General features: G+C 37.9%; 1 protein-coding gene across 1 annotated transcript in view; it reads right to left on the bottom strand.

Annotated features, from left to right (window-relative positions):
• LOC114354086 (uncharacterized) overlaps positions 1-18,977 on the bottom strand; it is a 52,089-nt gene extending 33,112 nt beyond the window's left edge. Inside the window, exons 1-4 of the mRNA XM_028306338.1 lie at positions 18,635-18,977; positions 7,641-7,710; positions 3,827-4,101; positions 2,229-2,375 (exon numbers count right to left, since the gene is read on the bottom strand). Coding sequence (XP_028162139.1) covers positions 2,229-2,375; positions 3,827-3,936 — 257 coding nt within the window. The 5' untranslated portion in view covers positions 3,937-4,101; positions 7,641-7,710; positions 18,635-18,977. The remainder of the gene's footprint in view (positions 1-2,228; positions 2,376-3,826; positions 4,102-7,640; positions 7,711-18,634) is intronic.
• Between the last annotated feature and the right edge of the window lie 497 nt (positions 18,978-19,474).

Genomic DNA, 19,474 nt, shown 5'->3' with positions numbered 1-19,474 from the left:
GCAGCACAAATCGTTGCACTATTGCAAGAAGGGCTCAGTCAGCGGGCTGTCGCACGTCAGCGCCACATAAGCCAGTCCTGGGTTTCGAAAGTTTTAAGACGCTTTCGGGAGACTGGTGGCTTTATCCCGAGACCAAGTTCTGAACAGCGCCGGCGCACATCGCAGAGGGAAGACCGTTTTTTCATGTCAACCTCTCTATGAAATCGTCATTTGACTGGAATCGACGTCCAGTAAGAGCTCAGAAATGTTCGTAGGATAGCTGTTAGCAAGTAGACAGTTTGTCTAAGACATAAGCAATAGAATTTAACTCCAAAAAGGCCTGCCACAAGCTCGAAACTGACGGCAGGTCACCGATAAGTACGCTTTCAATTTGCTCGTACACATCTCGATGTTAAGTCGAGCAAGCCACCCCCATAAGACACTGTTTCAGCGAACCAGCACTGCACAAATCGCTCCTCAGGCCGCCTATAAACCCGACCTCTTCGACTGCTGCCCTGCAAACACAGTTTGCATTCATCGGAGAACAGAACTCGCCTCCATTACTCGCCTTCCCATCGAGATGTGTACGAGCAAATTGAAAGGGTGCTTATCGGTGACCTGCCGTCAGTTTCGAGCCTGTGGCAGGCCTTTTTGGAGTCAAATTCTATTGCTTATATCTTAGACGAACTGTCCACTTGCTAACAGCTATCTTACGAACATTTCTGAGCTCTTGATGGACATCGATTCCAGTCAAATGACGATTTCATAGAGAGGTTGACATGAAAAAACGGTCTTCCCTCTGCGATGTGCACCGGCGCTGTTCAGAACTTGGTCTCGAGATAAAGCCACTAGTCTCCCAAAAGCGTCTTGAAACTTTCGAAACCCAGGACTGGCTTATGTGGCGCTGACGTGCGACAGCCCGCTGGCTGAGCCTTTCTTGCAATAGTGCAACGATTTGTGCTGCTTCTGAAGGTGTAGAATCCCAGGTAAAATGTCAAAAGAAGCGGAGATGTGTATGAATCAACGTATGAAAGCAAAAATCTAAAAACGCGTGCTTTTATAGTGGGTAAATAGGCCGCAACTCGCGACGTATCAAACAGTTCATACATGTCTTTTTCGTTACTTCTTCACATCAGCCGCGATATCTTTTTAAATACTGGTGTGATTTAAATGAATTTGGCATCAATTTAAAGATAAAAGTTTAATCTTTAAAATGGTGCTACTTTTTTTGTTACTAACAAATTCGTTAGTACACAAGTTCGCGTGGAAACAACTTCATGTAACTGATTCCATAGTTTTGCTCGCGAGTGTATTATGAAATATTGAACAATAACGTAACAGAACAATATCACGAATTGAATTCAATTGTTTTGAAAGTTCTTAACGAATGCATCCGCTATCTATTCGGTAAAAAGTTTTTCATAATAATTTTCGCAGATCTTTTATGTGTAGGTACTCACGCTATTTTATTTCGCTGTTTAATGTTTTTAGCGTTTGTAGTTCTTTAAACCAATCGATATGCAAGTAAGTAGCTAATATTCTAGTACTTCAAATTCTCGTTCATGGGAGGACAGGTAGGGTTGCCAATTTGTGGAAGGAAATTGCCCGTTAGCAAAGGCACAGCTTCGCGTTTTCTCTGCAAATATGAGATGCGACAAGCGGGTCGGGTTGCCCTGTGATAATTATGCGGAAATCGATTGCTGCCGTTTGCAGTGAAATGGCGCCTCGGGACAATGCAACGTTCGTTATCTTTTTGGTTTTGTGAATGCATCATTATTACGATTTAAAAAATATACTAGATCGTTTCGAAATTTCGAATATCAATTTAAAACAAACAATCAATGATACATTGTGTAGATAATATGAGCATGTTAATTAGTACCTACTTTCTGCTATTCCAGTGCCTTTAGAAAATGTGATTGTGTGTTATTGATTTTCTAAAACGATTCGACAAGTTGCTTACCTACATTTATTTTATACCATTTTGTACTTTACCTATTTATAGACGTAGCAATGTGATCACGTCAAATCAGTTAGGCAGGATTTTGTTACAACCTAAAAGGGCTCTCCTTAAAAAGTGAATTGCGTTGTAACAAAGGGCGTTGAATTACCTCTCTAATGACTAAATGTTATTAGGCTATTTGTACCCGTTCTTTCAGTTTCTTATTTATAAACGGAACACTAAATACTAGCCGACTATTTGGCTTTTCGGCGAGTTAATGACTTGTATAGAAAAGTGGGTAACTGACCTTTTCAAAGAGGTGTGCTTGGTTCCGTTGCTAAGGAGTTTGTGTTTGGGCTTGTCCAGCGCTCCTGTGGGCGTGGATGACGAGATCGTCAGGTCGCTGGCGAACGAGCTGGTAGAGGACTCCTTCGAGATGTTCGTGCGCACCTTCCTGGTGGCGGGAAAAACGCGTTAACACCACAGATTCAAAGTAAAAAAGTTAACTACAGTTGGGCGCCACGTTAACACCACAGATCAAAAATAACTTGAGTCAACTCCAGTTGGGCACTACAGTCACAGATAAAAACTAGAATAAAGTCAAGATACGTGATGTAAGGTCTTTTATTAATGTTTTTCCCCGTTTATATCGACACCTCATATTGAAAATTTTCACTCCATGTCGACCTTATGATTAGTGTGTAGCGAATCGACATGTGACGGTGGTAGTAAACGAGAAGGTTCGGCCGACGCAGAATATGCACTTCGTAAAACTCCAGACTCTCATGGTGAATGTACTGGTAATAGTGCATGATATAAAAATACAATATTATTATGTATTAGGTATGTAGGTGTAAGTGAGAGATGGGAGCGCGGCGGAACACGACTAACGCATTTTCATCGTGTGTCCTAATAAAACTGCATACGATGCAAAACGTGACTACGTGTCGAATCGCTACAAGTGAATAGAGTTCAAATTATGGTGATCTTATAGCTAGAACCCTATAAAGGCTTAATTGTTTTTTACCTTCATCAGTCAGTTAAAAAACAAATGTGTGGTATCCTGTACTTCTTACTTCTTACAAGTTCACAAAAAAAGAAACTAAAACATAAGAATGGAACGATATTGGTATTTTAACCGAAAAACAAAACAATGGTCAATTGCTTTTCGTTACGTTTGTTCCAGTCTACTTATGTTATGACTCGACTTCAAATGTTTTCCATACAGTCATGCTTCGTTCAGTTTGATGATAAGGGAATAACCACAAATAATAAACACCGGTTGTTGGAGCACAGGCCCCAAATATAAATACTCATTTTAGCCATCCGTATTTTACAGACAGATAAGAGAACAACTTTATAAAACTTGGAGGAGCATAGAGGTGCGATTTGGACTGCAGGCAGCAACACATATCTCGGTTGCATGCATTTCAATGAAGACTTCCGAACTCTGTTGCAGTGACGATGCGGTCTCTCATTCAATTAACATTTAGGTTTGTATATGCGTGCTTTGAGTGTCTGCGGTTACAGCCTGTGGTGGCTTCCAAATACATCAGGTATTTGAAGATAACCTTGTCGACTACACCTGTGGAGGTAGCAAAAGGTGACTGAAGGGGAAAATGTGCTAACATCAGGCCTTCCTTTTGCCTCTAGTAAATTAGAGCTTCCTGCTCCTGTAGATAAGACTAAATAAATACCAGCGGGCTGAGTGTGAGTTTAGAACAAACGTCCTCACTAGTGAGCGCGTTAAAAAAGTACATACATGAAAATTTTAGTTCTTGAACGTTTCCGCTGGGGGCGCTATACAATCCGTCATACATTTAATGTAATTTGATACACGCTCACTAGTGAGGACGTTTGATATAAACTCACTTTAAGCCATCAGATGATGTTGGTGATAATTACCTGATGGCAGACTCCGGGCTGCTGGGAGTGCCGACCAGCTCCAACGCCAGCCGGCCCTTGCCTGGTGCTGGCGGCGGCTTCTCCTCCACCGGGACCATGTAAGACAGCATGGCTGCTAACTCTTCCCTCGGAAATTTACAACCCTCTGCTTCCGCTCACAAATATGATGTCAACTTTCACATCATCCCTATCCATGTTTATTAAATTTAAATCTTCCTTATCCCAAAACTATCCCTATCTCAGTCTGTTGCCTCGTCACGCTCTATCGGAGAGATCTGAAAGATAAACGCGACTGTAGAGCTTATCGTAATCATGTTTATGTGTTACACACGTAGGTAGGTACTTTCTGCATATTTTATTGAAAGATAGCGAAAGTAACAAATTATACTCTTGACGAGACATTTTCAACGACGTAATTTATAATAGCAAATTAATATGAAATAAAAACAAGAAATGGAATCAAATTAGTTTGGACGCAGTTTACTTTAATTAATTGTTGCACAAAAATTCGTAATTCGCTGCGTTAGAAGAACTACCATCACTAGCGTAGAGTTATGAACAGTACTAAGTCCCTCCAAGAGAGCCGAGCTACCTATCCCCCGTACGTAGCCGACCTTCGATTATTGGAAATGGATTGGCTGGAAAGCTCCGCTTTTACAATAATTAAGCTGCACCTAAGTAAGTACCTAGTAAACACCAATAGTGGAAGCACTAGTTGTCTAGTAGTGGGTATGTCTCTATTATGTAATTGTAATTACTGCACCTTGCAGTTGTTAATTGTGTAGTGAGGCGACAATTTTTTATGCAGTGCAGTGACTCTTAGGGTAGGTTGCACCATCTTACATAACGTTAACAAACAAAACGGAAAGCTTTACAAAAAGAAATTGTTACGCAAAGACGTATTGTGAAACGTGCCGGTAAGTTTCAAGTTTCATGGGAACGAAGCCCCTGAAAAACTAACACTCCGAATAGCCTTCAAATTGCAAAACAGGCAAATTATGGAATCACGAACAAACATTGTGTTTCTTACTTCATTTATTTCTTAATTGGATGTAATTGTATTTAAGTACCTTAGATGATTTTCAATGTGATTTTTACATAATGGAGAAGATTCAATTTTTTTTTCTATTAATAAAACTTTAAAATACAATATAAGTAAATAAAATAACACCTATTTTTGAAATAATCATGAAAATATCTCTACAAATAAAGAAGTTACAGGGCTCTAAAGATGCGCATAACAAATATCGCCATTTGAACGATGACTTCACGCTATTCATTTGGAGTACAAACAGTGAATCACCCCTGTTCCAGTACTGTTGACAGATCCAATTTTTTATAAATCTAGTAGGTGGTTTTTAATTTTTCAGCCAGAATCACTCAAGATTATGTCTTAGTAAATAAAATTGTGTAACCTTTTTTGACATATCCAAGACCTGGCCATATACAAAAAGAAAAAGTGTTTTTCTCGAAAATGTTCCAAAATACTGGACTGTCCGGTCGATGACATTGACAGTGGGGCGCCACCGTCAATACCGGATCGCTGGTTCAGATTTTTGCCATGTTGGAAACCGTATAGTTGAACGATGGTAGCGCCCCCCTGTCATTGAGTTTGGTGGGACAGTTCAGCGTGGGTCATCTATAGGGGTGGTAAGCATTGTGATTGAAACTTGAACAGGTGGCCTGACGTCACGGGACCGCCTATGTTTAAGTTCCACGCGAAAATATGTAGCTAATAATTTCTCAGACATTTCTTGATGGATTTCAAAAATAACTTCACCGGCTTTTAAGTTTTGGTCTATATTTTAATCCCATTCAGTGAAATATAATGTGTTTAAAATCACGAATGAGTGTGTGAGTGTCTAAAAAAGATTTATGGCATTATACAAATTAATAACACGTACATAAGTATGTAGTTTATTGCTGGAATATTATGCAGTAAACCTGTTTACAAGACGATAACGTGAGCGATTAAAAAACAATAAAAACATCTAAGTAAACAAGGTCATTCTATTTAAATGATTATTATAACTGTACATCTATTATAGATCCTCATAATAATGATACCTATCTCTTGAAGAACAAACAATAAAGGGTAATAAAGTGCGCAGAAAAGTTGTAATATTATTACTTATTGCGCATCATTTTTAATCGTAACTAATGCCAATAATAAACATTTCAGAGTGACCTCCTTTTAAAATCCAATATCAAAGAATAAGTCAACGGTACCGAGCTAAAAATAACATTCATTAGAGGCGCACATGATCTTGTTTTTCATTGCAATGTTTTCAGTTCCATGAAAGGAAAGTACTTTATTATAGAGGTATTTTCAATCGGCTCTGCAACCTTGACCATGCATTTAATATTTGCGTATCAATCACTACTACACCAGAGACGTGGCTCTTAATATGAAACGAATCATCTTCGAGTGCGGTTTTGATGGCTATCAATAATTAGGTAAAGCAAATATTCAAAACTGTGACTGATGGGGGATGATAAAGATGAGCGACGAACGAATGCGAGCAATGATCGGCTCGCGAGCGAATATAGTCACTCCCTTAATGCTTTTAAATTGCGTGCTGTTAAAGCCTAAGTAATGTAAAAATTGCACTTCATATATTTTATACGCTGTTTGATATCTATCTACCCACAAAACTATCAAATTTTAATAGATTGTTTGAAATTCAGTATTAGGTACTCGTATGTCATTCGCTCGAATTTATAAGCGAGTGTAGATATTCTGACTAGCCGCTTCATAATTCGGACTGTTGAGATACTGAAATTTTCGTTAAATGTGCGTTAAAAAGCCCTTTCTCTAGAACTAGTACAAAATCAAATCAATATAAAAATTATTTTATTCAATTTCTTATGAACTACGAGATATGTCAACTGCCACCCCTGAAAAATAGCCCTACAGAGCCCTAGATCCTGAAATACTGCCACTTAGGGCAATATTTACATTTAGCCACGTATGTGTGCATACTTTATCATTCTATAGATTACGTGCATTTTGTTCGCTATCGAGACGTGATTGTTTAAAATATTTCAGATGTTATTGATTAGAAAGCACACGTCTGTTTGTTTATGGGCCGCTATCGCCAGATGTATCGGCTCATTTCTAAATGACCGAGCGGCGGCCAGTTATAAATCCGCCCTTGATCTTACATGAACGTGGAATGTCGAGAATTATTCGCTGACTAACATGTAGACATATTTTATTAGACTGCCATTTAATTTTTTTACGTAATACCTTTCTTAGGTACGTAGTAAAAATTATAGTGTGTTAATATGACTTTTTAGTTTTTAATATGTCTTAAAGGCTCCTTTGGCAAACCCTCTGGTAAACTTTAAGGGATGTATAAGTAGAGACTTCCTGATGATGATGAAAGTTACGCAAAGTAATGTAAGTAGATAGGTATGAGTAATTTTTATAATACTTACTGTGTGTACCCCTTTCGGTTAGTCTCAAAAAGCAAGATTTTAGAGAAATCCTCAAAACTATTTGCCCAGGACACAAAGTAAGTAAGTAATTTCACGCTTGGGTGGAGAGTGGTAAACTCGGCTCTCTTTACGTAAATAACTCTCCTTCTGGTAAAAAGATAAAAAGGAAAGATTTTCCGAATGAATTCTAAAGGAATTACGCTTCACAAATTCATTACCGCCTACTTGTTTCCTCTACCTACAAGGCTACCGAATCGTCTCGGTGTGCAACGGACATGCACTATTGGTCTCAACATCGAGATTGTTCCACATCATGCTTTGCCAAGGTCGAAGGTTAATTGATCAGAGATAATTATTAATTCGTCATACATACCTATACGTTTATCTCTACCACATGACGAGCCTCACAAATTCTTGTCTTTCCACACACAAATGTAGGTTACCTGCAACAGAAAACAACGATCAGTAAGCGAAATTACAATAATTGATAAAACAGGATTTTCTATTAACGACCAGCTAATAGCTTCCGACACTATCATCAGATCAGCTCTGACTTAATAAGTATGCAAAATACAGATCAACGTAACTTCAGGAAGTGTATCAAATCACTAGTAAGATTACTTGAAGACACAGGCTAAACTACACTCAAGGGTATCTAAGAATGTACTTAAAGTAACACTTGTAAAACATTAAAATTTCAGTGAACGAGTAGCAATTAACATTTCACGTTATAAAATAGGTTAATTCCATTTTTGTACAAAAAGAAAAGAGCCGGCTTGAGTCGTCGTGGGCGAGATAATTGTCGGTGCCTTCGCACCTAATTAAAATAATAACAATAACGAAATATGACATCAAAGGGTATTTACGAGGTAACGAGGTAAAAGGGTACAAAAAGCTCTTTTAAAGAAGCGAAGGTAGCGCAAAAAATCTCCAGCGTTGCACCTAATTAAACTTTATTTAATAGTTCAAGCCTTAAGGCACGTAATTAAGAAGTTAAAAGAATTTTATTAAATTTAGTAGACGCCTCTATAAATGATGGCAAAAAGGCGTAATAAACCTAGTACCGGTTATATTATTAGACACATAAATGCAGAGCTACAGAGTTGGTGATTATTAACTAATTATAGATCGTTTTTAAATAAATATGCAGCAGACTTTACTTGGCAGCTATATTGTATACAGGGTGTTTGGTAAATGGGTATTTGAGCCGACACTAGCCCATGTTAACATGAGCATATAAATGGTATGGTGAAGTCAGAAATTTGAAATCATCATTTTATTTTTTTAAATTTTCATACAAAATAAATTTTATAAAATCCGATTTGTATGAAAATTAAAATAATTAAAATGAAGATATCAATTTTCTGACTTCACCATACCATTTATATGCCCATGTTAATATGGGCTAGTGTCGGCTCATATACCCATTTACCAAACACCCTGTATACTAGCACTTCTAATCTTCTATAATATAAAAATGAATCGCAAAATGTGTTGGTAAGCGCATAACTCAACAACGCCTGGACCAATTTTACCAATTCTTTTTTTAAAATGTTTGTTGAAGTCCAAGGATGGTTTTTACAGCGAGAAAAGTTTGAAAAAACTTGAAACTTCACCCCTAAGGGTAAAACGGGGTCCACGCGTACGAAGTCGCGGGCGGCCGCTAGTCTTCTATAATATAAAAATGAATCGCAAAATGTGTTGGTAAGCGCATAACTCAACAACGCCTGGACCAATTTTATCAAATCTTTTTTTTTAATGTTCGTTGAAGTCCAAGGATGGTTTTTACGGCGAAATTTGCAAAATCCAACCCCTAAGGAGGTGGGGTCCACGCGTACGAAGTCGCGGGCGGCCGCTAGTTCTTAATACATTTAAAGAACAAGTAGGTAACGAGTGCATCACATTATTTTTTAATAATACATTTAACGAAAATAGAGATTTATACCTCAAGCACTCTCCATCAATCAACTATCCAAGCTAAGCATTAAAGAACTTTTAACTTCTGACATTGGTGCAAACAATGACTGCATGCATGCAGGAAAACATTTGTTTTCTCGCAAATCATGATATCACGGTCTTGTTTTGATGAAACGACCAGATTTAGCTCGCAATACGACGTAGACATGACTTTTTTCAGTTTACGTAACCAGTTTAATGTTTCGAACGATGGTCTTCTTTTGGCCATGAACCCTGAATCGGGGCGTCAATGAGTTGGCGCGAAATAAAAATTCGTACGTGCTGTGGGCCATAGCTGAATAACCTAAAAATAACCGATGCTTCGCTATGTTTATGTTTAACTATTCATTCATGAGAAGACTATGAGATGCACGCGCTCGCGCGACCGCCGCGGCTGTGTCTTTGGCAGTGATCCTTGTTGGAAACATCTATGAGTACGAATGGAATGCTACTTGTATTATTTATTGTTAGCATTGAAGTAAAATGTACCTACTACAGTGTGACGTAAAGTTTATTGTATATCGCATTTCAAATTCAGAATTTGAGCAATTTTTAACTGAGGCTTTCAATAATGTCGAAGTACCTAAATTACATTTAAGTTAATTACCTACTAGCTTTTTTCCCACTGCTTTACTCATTTCATCCCCCTAGGGGATGAATTTTGGAAAATTATATCCTTTTTAGCGGATTTCTACGTCATAAACTCCCCTGCAGGCCAAATTTCAGCGTGCAAACTTATTCAGTAGTTTGAGCTGTGTGTTGATAAATCAGTGAGTCGGTTACGGTGTCTTTATAAACAGATAACGTTAACTGTCGCAGTAAAATATAAAATCTCAGTGCACCGGGTCAAGTAATTTTGCATTAATGTGTTTGTTGTTGATGAATGTGTACTCGTGAGATCCACAAGTCAAGAGGTCGTTGTCAGTTAAAATTTAACAGTTGATTCTAAGAATGAGAGCGCTCTTATTTAAACAAAAGTGCACTGCACGCATTTCGTACGGTCACGAAGTTGCCTACATACCAGTCAGCAGTACCTATTCATACTGATAATTATAATTTTTCAAATGCGAAACGACTATGGCTGCCAAGAAAAGCAAAAATCTAGACAGCTTTGATCTACATTGAGACCAAAATCCGAAAAATGGTGAAAGCAGTGGAATAACTAAAAGTAATCCACTTGAGTCATGGCCTACATAAATCCAGTAATCCTATCGAATCTGGGCAGTGTGAAATGTAAAAACTTTACGTAATGAATTTCGTCGAATCCTGTATGTACATGATACCAAAGATCACGTAACAACCGGTGCAGCCGATGTGTTAATTCGTAATAAAATCGGGCAAAACTAATTATTGCAACACCTGAGCCTAAGTGGTGTTAGTTCACTCGTAAAGATGGCGGCAGGTCGTGTGGGAATGACAATATAATAGCATTCCTCGCGAAGGAAAGGTCAGTCCCCTGTGAACCGGGCTAGAGGCGGCCGGAGCGACCGCCCCAGCTGATCGCAATCAGCATGGACTAATTAGAAACATAAGCGATTACTCCTTTTATGTGTACAGTCGACAGCACATCAAACTATAACATTTTATGATGCAAAATCACACTTACTCCAACTGCATAAAATGCTACCTTGTTGGGCATATGCCGTCGTTTGTACCTACCACAGTAAACTTTTAACAAGCTATAACCAATAACCATGCTCAATAGCGTATCGATATAATGGGAAATCGTAGGTACCTAGTTGCACCTAGAAACTATTTTACCTAATTGCGAAATAATAAACTGCAAACGTTCCAGGCATATTGACATTTTAATAAAATGTGACCTTACCTTTATTTTAAATTGGGCAATAAGATTGTTACAAAAATGTTTATAAATGAGAAAACAAACGCCGTGTGTAGCAATAACATAAATACGATTATGTTAATCGAAACATTTGTAAACCATAAATTAACTATGCAATTAACACATTAATGCAACACATTTTAAAGACACATCTAAAACGAAGAATATACAAAATAATATTAGCATCTGCAAAATAAATTGCGATGTTATTTTGCAATATTTATGTACGTATATTACAATAATTTATTGGATTTCATTTATTCAATGTATAATAATCGCTTTATGTATAATTTATGAGTATAGATGCAGCAAGTGTTTTTAGAGAGAGCTATTATTAAAGCTTAGGTCAAAATTATGTAGCAAACAAGAAAAGACGATTTTCTTATTTTTACCTGCCACCCAGCCTATTTCTATTCCCGTTAGCGTTACATAGATACCGATACCAAGTTAATTTAGGTATCAATGATCTTCCTCGAGCAAACGGTAGTGGTGGGGTCGTATAATCGTAAACACTTGATTCGATGCGTGACAAATCGCGTGGTACAATCTGTCGCACCGATCGATCATTCTTTATAAATTCCACGAGGAAAAAAAGGCCTTTCAAACACCGTTCACCGGGAATAAGTAGTCTGTCTTATTCTCAGACACGTTGACCTTTTTGTTTGATTTAAAAAAACTAACATTAAAAATTGGAAGCGTAGAGTAGCGGTGCAAGTTGTTCTCGGGTTGTCTTAGCCCATGACGCTTTCGAAGGCTAATTTTCGATGTTGGCATGCACGACTGGATCAATCTGATTTAATAAGTATCAGCGTGGGTACGAATGCGAGAAATGGCCATTTTATTGCTTAGTTTTCGCCTGTTGAATATTTATTCAAGTTTGCGCGCCCGCTTGCGTCAGACGCGGATAATAAAGCGTGTTTTCGAATAGAAAACTATACTTGCAGCGCACAATACTTATCGCAAAGTAACACACATATCAATATGAAATTACTTAGAAAGATAGAAAACTCTAGAAATTTTTTACTACACCACCTAAAACAATAATAAATCCTTAAGAATTAAAAGTATTCAGTGTATTTTTCCATTCTCTATCTACGTTATTTCATAGACTTGTAACAGTCTCATATCATCAGCACACGTTAAAACCTTAATTGCATTCCAATTAATTTACTACGAGTATTATGATACCTACATAATTATCAGGTATCTTTTATACATTATTAGTACATGACAAATGCATTTCGTTTCATGTTTTATTTTAATTTGAATTGAGAGTCGGTTAATCTATACTTATAATAAATCTGTAGAGAGGTCAATTCTGTACATGAAATATATTTTCAAAATAACTATCAGGGGGTGATAAGTGATCGATACTGATGCCAAAAATGCAATCAGTAAAATTTTTGTCTGTCTGTCTGTCTGTCTGTCTGTCTGTCTGTCTGTCTGTCTGTATGTTCCTTATAGAAACAAAAACTACTCGACGGATTTTAACGAAACTTGGTACAATTATTCTTCATACTCCTGGGCAGGTTATAGGATACTTAAGAATTCCCACGGGAACGGGAATAAGCGGGATAATCCTTTTGTATGAAAAATCTAAACCGCTTAAGTTAGACGCTTGAAATTTGGCATGCAGGTACCTTAGTAAGCTTAGAGCTTAGTTACAACAGGATATTGCTAAATTCCCACAGGAACGGGAGTTAGTGGGAAAAAACATTTGTATGAAAAATCTAAACCGCTTAAGTTAGACGCTTGAAATTTGGCATGCAGGTACCTTAGTAAACTTTATGCTTAGTTACAACAGGATATTGCAAAATTCCCACGGGAACGGGAGTTAGATGGAAAAAAACATTTGTATGAAAAAATCTAAACCGCGTAAGATAGATGAAGGGGGTAAAACGGGATCCACGCGTACGAAGTCGCGGGCGGCCGCTAGTTAAAAATAAATGGTTAATAACTGAAGATAGATTTAATAATTAAAAACTGATCAAATCATTCAATTATAAAGATCTCTCCAGATGTCTCGATTGTTGTCATTTAAAATTATTAATTAACAACTATACCAATTTGTTACTCGTATTGTAGAAAGACTCGGTAGTAGGTAATGGTCCGTGAATCGATTTTTTCTTAATTATAACATTTTAAAATAATAACTCTTCAAAGAAGGCCGTCTTTTAGTTATTTCCAATTTATTGCTAAGATTCTTGTAATCTCAACAATTTTATCATCATTCATTATCATAATGAACACAAACGTCTATGAGACTATACATTAGAAACTCTTTTGCTCATTCATTACACACAACAAATGCCTGTAACGGGATTCGAACCCGCAACGCATCGAAATCCGGTACGCCAACCACCAGAGATTAAATAAAAACTATGTTCAATATTATTACGATCGCATCACTAATTGGTATCGATATTGTTACACTTGGAATGTAATAATGGGAATGTAGTTCCCACGTGCATTATTTGGAAAACCCAGTGAAAAAATATGTGAGCTGAATTCTCACGGAGTCGGCAAAAAAAGGTGGTGCGTGAATGAAATTCTAAATTATTTCAATGTCCACTAACAATCTATCAAGTCGCGTGAAAAATTACAGTAGTTAGCATGACCGAAACAGATTGCCCGATGGGATCGCGTTACTTTGTTTCCGGCGGTAGATATTTGTTTGTGTTTCTTTCGCTTCCGCGGTCATACGAACGAGTGTACAGGGAATTTAGGTTTAATGTCTCATTTGTTCCCCACTTCCCTAGTCTTTCTTATTGTACGTATTTAGGTCGTCACTGAACAACAATAGAAATAGGATCTTTTGCCTTAATCGCGATTACCTACTTAGAGCTCAAAATTTAATACTTTTTGCGATTTTTCTTTTCAGATTTGATAGAGATATGGCTCTATCAACTATGGTTGATTTAAAAAAACGCTAAACTTGTAAAAATCCATCTTCTTGTCGACATCTTTGTGCTTTGATTATAGGGTATTTTATTACTCGGACGTTTTCTAGATTTTTATTTAACTACTTAGACTTCGTCCAAGTTTGACTTCCATCTAATAAGGAAAATTTCCTTCGATATTTGACCAATGAAGCTCAAATTGAGGCGGAAACCACAAAAAGTTTTGCAAAAGAAAACAGTGAAATGAATTTCATATTTTACTGTTTAAAAATATTCAATAAGTAAACGCTCGCTAATTTTCTATATACATTTGGATTTAGATCTCTAGTCGAGACAAGCATTCGCAAATTTCTCAGTGGAAAATAATTATCGAAGTAAATGCGGACATCCTATAATCTATTTGAAAACATACTTCCGACGCGACGTTCTACTAATGCCAACTAAGTTAATGATAGAGCTTTAATATAATTATTGCTGCTAAGTAAATTACTAGGCTTTCTTGTTGCTGGAAGATTTGGAGGAAAATTGTAACTTGGCGGTGAATCGTAACTTGGTGACGATCGAAGTCTTTTTAGTGTAGGACTCTACGGAAAATCAAATGAAATGAATAATAATTAGAACTTACAAGTCGAATAATGTTAAGTAAGTTAAAGCAGCAACACTCAGACCTTAACTTTAACTGGAACAATAAAAATGTAGAGCTGATTTACTGTTTTCGATAAGTCAGTTAAAAGACCTTATTTAAAAAGTTTATGTAGAGGTAATTAATATTTGTATTTCACTTTAAAGTTGCATAACTACTTGTGCTGTTAGGTAAACCTAGTTATTTTGTGGTCTTCACACAAAATTTACTCTGCGGTTTGTATCGCCGAACCAGTGATTAATTAATATAAATAGCGATTACGTTCTATCCCATCGAAACAGCAAACTCATATTAAACGTAACCACCAAATAATTTGGCGGAATAACCCCAACAAACGGTCCAGTAATTAATTCTGTTACGTAGCGAAACTCGTTTAATTTTCAATTGCTGGAAACAAGAGCAAATCACACAATATACGCTCGTATAATACGAGTATACACTCGTAATAACATTCGTATCGGTAAACGAATTCTGTTACAAACTGAACATTGGAAAATTGTGGAAACCCGGCGGCAAATTGCCTTTACTGTATAAAATACAAGACTCATTTGAAAAATATGATTGGCTTGTTAATAGAGCTGATAGAAATTGTTTTATGAGTATTTTATTTCTAGTTCCATTTAATACAAACGCCTACCTAATTCGTAAATTAATCGCATTCTTACTCCAAGTACCTCTACCTATCTAAAACTACAAGTATTGTGCAATAAATCACCGCGATCTTCCCCCAAAGGTCAATTAAAAACGTTTTAATAGGCTAGTTTCCTAAAAAAATTTTTTTAGTCCGTCATGTTTAATATCAAAAAATATTGGACACATATATTTTTATTTGTCAATCTAACAAATAATTACATAGTTATGGTGCGTTGAAGTTCCGCACGACGTCACAACGTGCGGCACTTTTATGCACGCATTGACGTCAAGGGCCTCTTCTTATGAACTTTGGCGCGCTTTATCTCTTTAAATTTTCATTAGTTTGAAAAAGTGAAAAATACGTGTAGAGTATTTTTTGATAAGTTAACTGACGGACTAATTAAAACTCTTGCTTTTTGACCCAGGAAACATCCCTATTGTCTGGGGTCTGGGTATAGAGGGAAATAAACCTACTGGGAGTGCCAATAATTGTTACTGCGACTGTGTAGTCAACAAAGACCAAAACCATTAGTGTGTTTTCTGACGCATTTTTAAAATGAGGCGATCCTGGTCTGACCTCCAAATACTGAATCTGTTTAGTACAATAACATTGTTTTCTTAGTGTCTCTACCTACCGCCTGATGCTGAAATTCTCCCAAAATTATTCCACTTATTTCAATATCAAGTAGGTATATCATCCGCAATTGCACTATCAATAGCACTTTAAGCGTGTACGTAATCAATCAACATGATAAGCTATCTTTGAAATAATACGAACAAGATTTCGATATCGTGTAAAATTTTAAGAGAACGACATTTTGGTATTTCAAGTAAGTAAACTGCTTTAATTGTAACTCATGCGTATCGATCAAATTGATCAAACAACGCTAGCGCCAGTCGTGGACATAGATTTGGCGCACCCAAGTGACGTGGGCAGGGCGCATTATTGTCCGACGTCCACCGTTTGTTGTTTGGCCACATGACATCACCACAAGGTCGCGCTGCAACGCATTCATAACACCTAATAATAACTTGTGATGACACAGCGAAGTTATCGAGAGCAAAACATTAGACGGTCGCGGCCGCTGTCACCATTATAGCACGCTCGAGCACGACCGAGGCTCTTCGAGATTCCGTGATGCTGATTCGATATCACCCTTTTTTGTATTATCTCAAACATCTACTTTTGGTCACGCCACAGGAAAAGGAGATAGATCACTAGAAATGTAGACAAAGACATTTCAGAACAATGTAGCCAAATGTTGATCAATAAAAATGTAGAGCCGAAAGTTTTCAAATCTGTTTTGCAAACGAACCAGAAGTAAGGGACTGTTATCGTAACTTTTAATGATTGACTGAAATTATGTAGAGTTTCAAAGTTGAAACATGATTCATCTAATAGTAGAGGCAATAAATAAATGTTAAGAACCACGTAAAAGTATTGACTCAGCATTGTTTCCCCGGGTGACATGCTTTCAAATCCTTGTCGCCCCACTTTCATTTATTGCGCTGTCATGATTTGCATGAAGACAGGACATCCTACACTTAGCGCGGGTTGGCGGGAACGTAAGAAAATGCAGGCTTCCTGCCACCACGCAGACCTAGAAATGGTTTGGCACATGACCTCACCTAATGGCACTGCCGAAACTGGGTCGCTCGTCAGTGCGGAGACGTCCCGCATTTTACTAACATTGTTCTATTGCGGTTAGATAGTATAATTTAGTACACAAATGGTGTGCCCATATTACGCAACTCTACACTTTTCCAAAACTTCAAAGTTTGTATGAGGAAAACCTTTTGTCTATTATATAAAGATCAGTTCCTTACTACTAACGATTCCAAAATTATGTTCCGTGGAAAAGTTGCCGAAGTTTCGTTAGGATACTCGTACATTATGATAGAATCGTTGCTATAGTTGTTTTAATCGTACTTAATTTACAGTTACGTATCTTTAAGTAGCGATGCACAGATGATAATTTCACGAAAAGTAACAATGATTATAGTTAGAGATAATTCTGCCTCGATATAACGCGTATGTACCTAGAGTAGAAATTGGATGTGGAATTCCAGAAAATTTAGGACATTCTTAGTGCTCCATTACCTTTAACGTTCAGGAACCGCAGCACGACAGTTTTAGACAGGTGTATTCTCAAACAAGCGCAGCGTTAACATAGAGCAATTCACCAAACTCAGTTTGACAGTTCTAAAATTACGTTTTCCGCTCTCATTTGTTATACTTAGTAGGAGAGAGACAGACTTAGCAATAATAGAGACACCTAGTCAACATCACGGAGGGGCCTGTGTTCTAGATGGTTCAGAATAGATAAACCTTAACCTTTCCGTGGCGGTAAGTAGTGGCTATAAAATTAGCCTAACGATTTTCCCCGTGACGTGACGTGAGCTTGCGTCGACGAACAACTAACCCCAGATGACTAAACTTAGGCCACAAACTTTGAAGGTCATGCATGCTTGACATTTACTTTGGCTCGTCACAGTATCATTTTTGCTCCTGATAAAACTTCTAGAAGTTCTTCCACAATCTATTTAACGTCGTTTTAGTGTAAACGGAAACAAGACGCAAATGACCATAGCAATGTCAACATCAACACTTGCTGATTACTTCCTAATGTTTCATGCAAGAACTATAGTTATACTACATTATAGTTATACTTACTCTATTAATTAAATTAGAAAAAAAAATTGCAGGTTATCTACCCACAGTGCAATCACAAACTTGTAGCTCTTAGAGAAATAGCTATTGAAATCAATTATAATACTCTTATTAAATATTTAGATCAAGTGGGTAAGTAAACTTGTAATTGCATTGAGTCGAGTGATTGATAAAACGATAGTTAAATGATACGCGCAATCATAACATGCAACAAAGATGTGATGCAGTAGGTCTGTATCTGCGACTCTACCCAAAGGCATCGCAATGACAAAGCTAGTTTCGTTTCCAATTCTCCAAATACCCACCGAATGAAATAACTAAATGCTGGAAATAAGAACACTGACCGTTCCTTTAACTTGGTTTCAGTTGCGCAATTGTGCGGAGGCCTAACTTGATATGCAATCCGGCAGTATAGGTATTACTGTTACACCTACCTACATATTCACTAACACGTTTTGGCTTAAAGTGCGTAGCTTTTGCTTAGACATACAGTCTTATTCCAAATCCACGTGTATTTACAGTCTTACTTCAGGAAATAATGTCAAAAATCGAATCAATTTGTAACACCCGGCTTTTCTCTACATGTTTACAACATACGAAAAACAGATTGAGATAATATCTTATTTATAGTTCACACATAGTCATACATAGTTTCGTGTATGACACGAAATGACGCGCAGTCGGTAGTTATAAAAACATGAAACAAGTGCATGATACGTACTTGCACTAGGTCCGGTCGCTGCGTCGCCGGTGCATTCAGGAGCAGCCGTCCGGATCGCTCGCTGCCAAACGTTCGTTTCAAAAACAAGAGGGACCTAATAGATGCGGCCGGCTGTTTATAAACATTGAAACACTCGGGACGGGATGCGATCAATACCGCGTCGAGCGCGCTCCGAGCGGCCGGGGCCACGCCGGCCCCAACCAACCTCACCTGCCGCGCGAAATCTGCGGCGTAGACAGATCACAGTGCACTGGACCGCTAGTAGACGAGTGCAGCAGGCGCGAGAGCGTATCGCACGGACGTTCTGAGCGGGCGGCTGGCGGCGGCCGTGTGTGCGCCGCCCTAGCTGTTACGTCACTCGGTTCTGACAGCCGGCGCGCGAGGGCAGCACCGGCGCCGGCCGCCGCAGCCGCGTCGCGGCGCCACCGGCGCGATCAATACGCGGTCCCGCTCAGCGCACGCGTGTGCTCTTTTTGCGGCGTCCCCTGGCGACCCCTATTGCAAATAATCTCAAAGGAGCGAGCCAATCTCGATGCAACTAGGTACACTCTGCATCTTTTACAGCAACTCGACCTAATATTACATTGGAACTCAATTGCAGAAGTAATATTGGGTGGGCCAAGTAATATACCGCTATGGCACTCAATATTGGGAATACTATTACCCACCCTCTCTTAACTATCTTTGTCTAGACAAAAGACGATCGTGAAGCTGTCTTCAAATTACACCATTCATCATAAATAGGTTCTCACTCACTTATCATATTATTGAAAATAACTCATACGAGTAAGGTTTGAGCACACTACATGGTAGAGTTAAGCTCTACATTAATAATAATAT

The sequence above is a fragment of the Ostrinia furnacalis genome, unplaced genomic scaffold, assembly GCF_004193835.3.
Source record: "Ostrinia furnacalis isolate ACB-3 unplaced genomic scaffold, ASM419383v2 OfSCF1918, whole genome shotgun sequence".
In the NCBI taxonomy this organism is placed as follows: Eukaryota; Metazoa; Arthropoda; class Insecta; order Lepidoptera; family Crambidae; genus Ostrinia; species Ostrinia furnacalis.
This window is presented reverse-complemented; position numbering and strand designations above follow the sequence as displayed.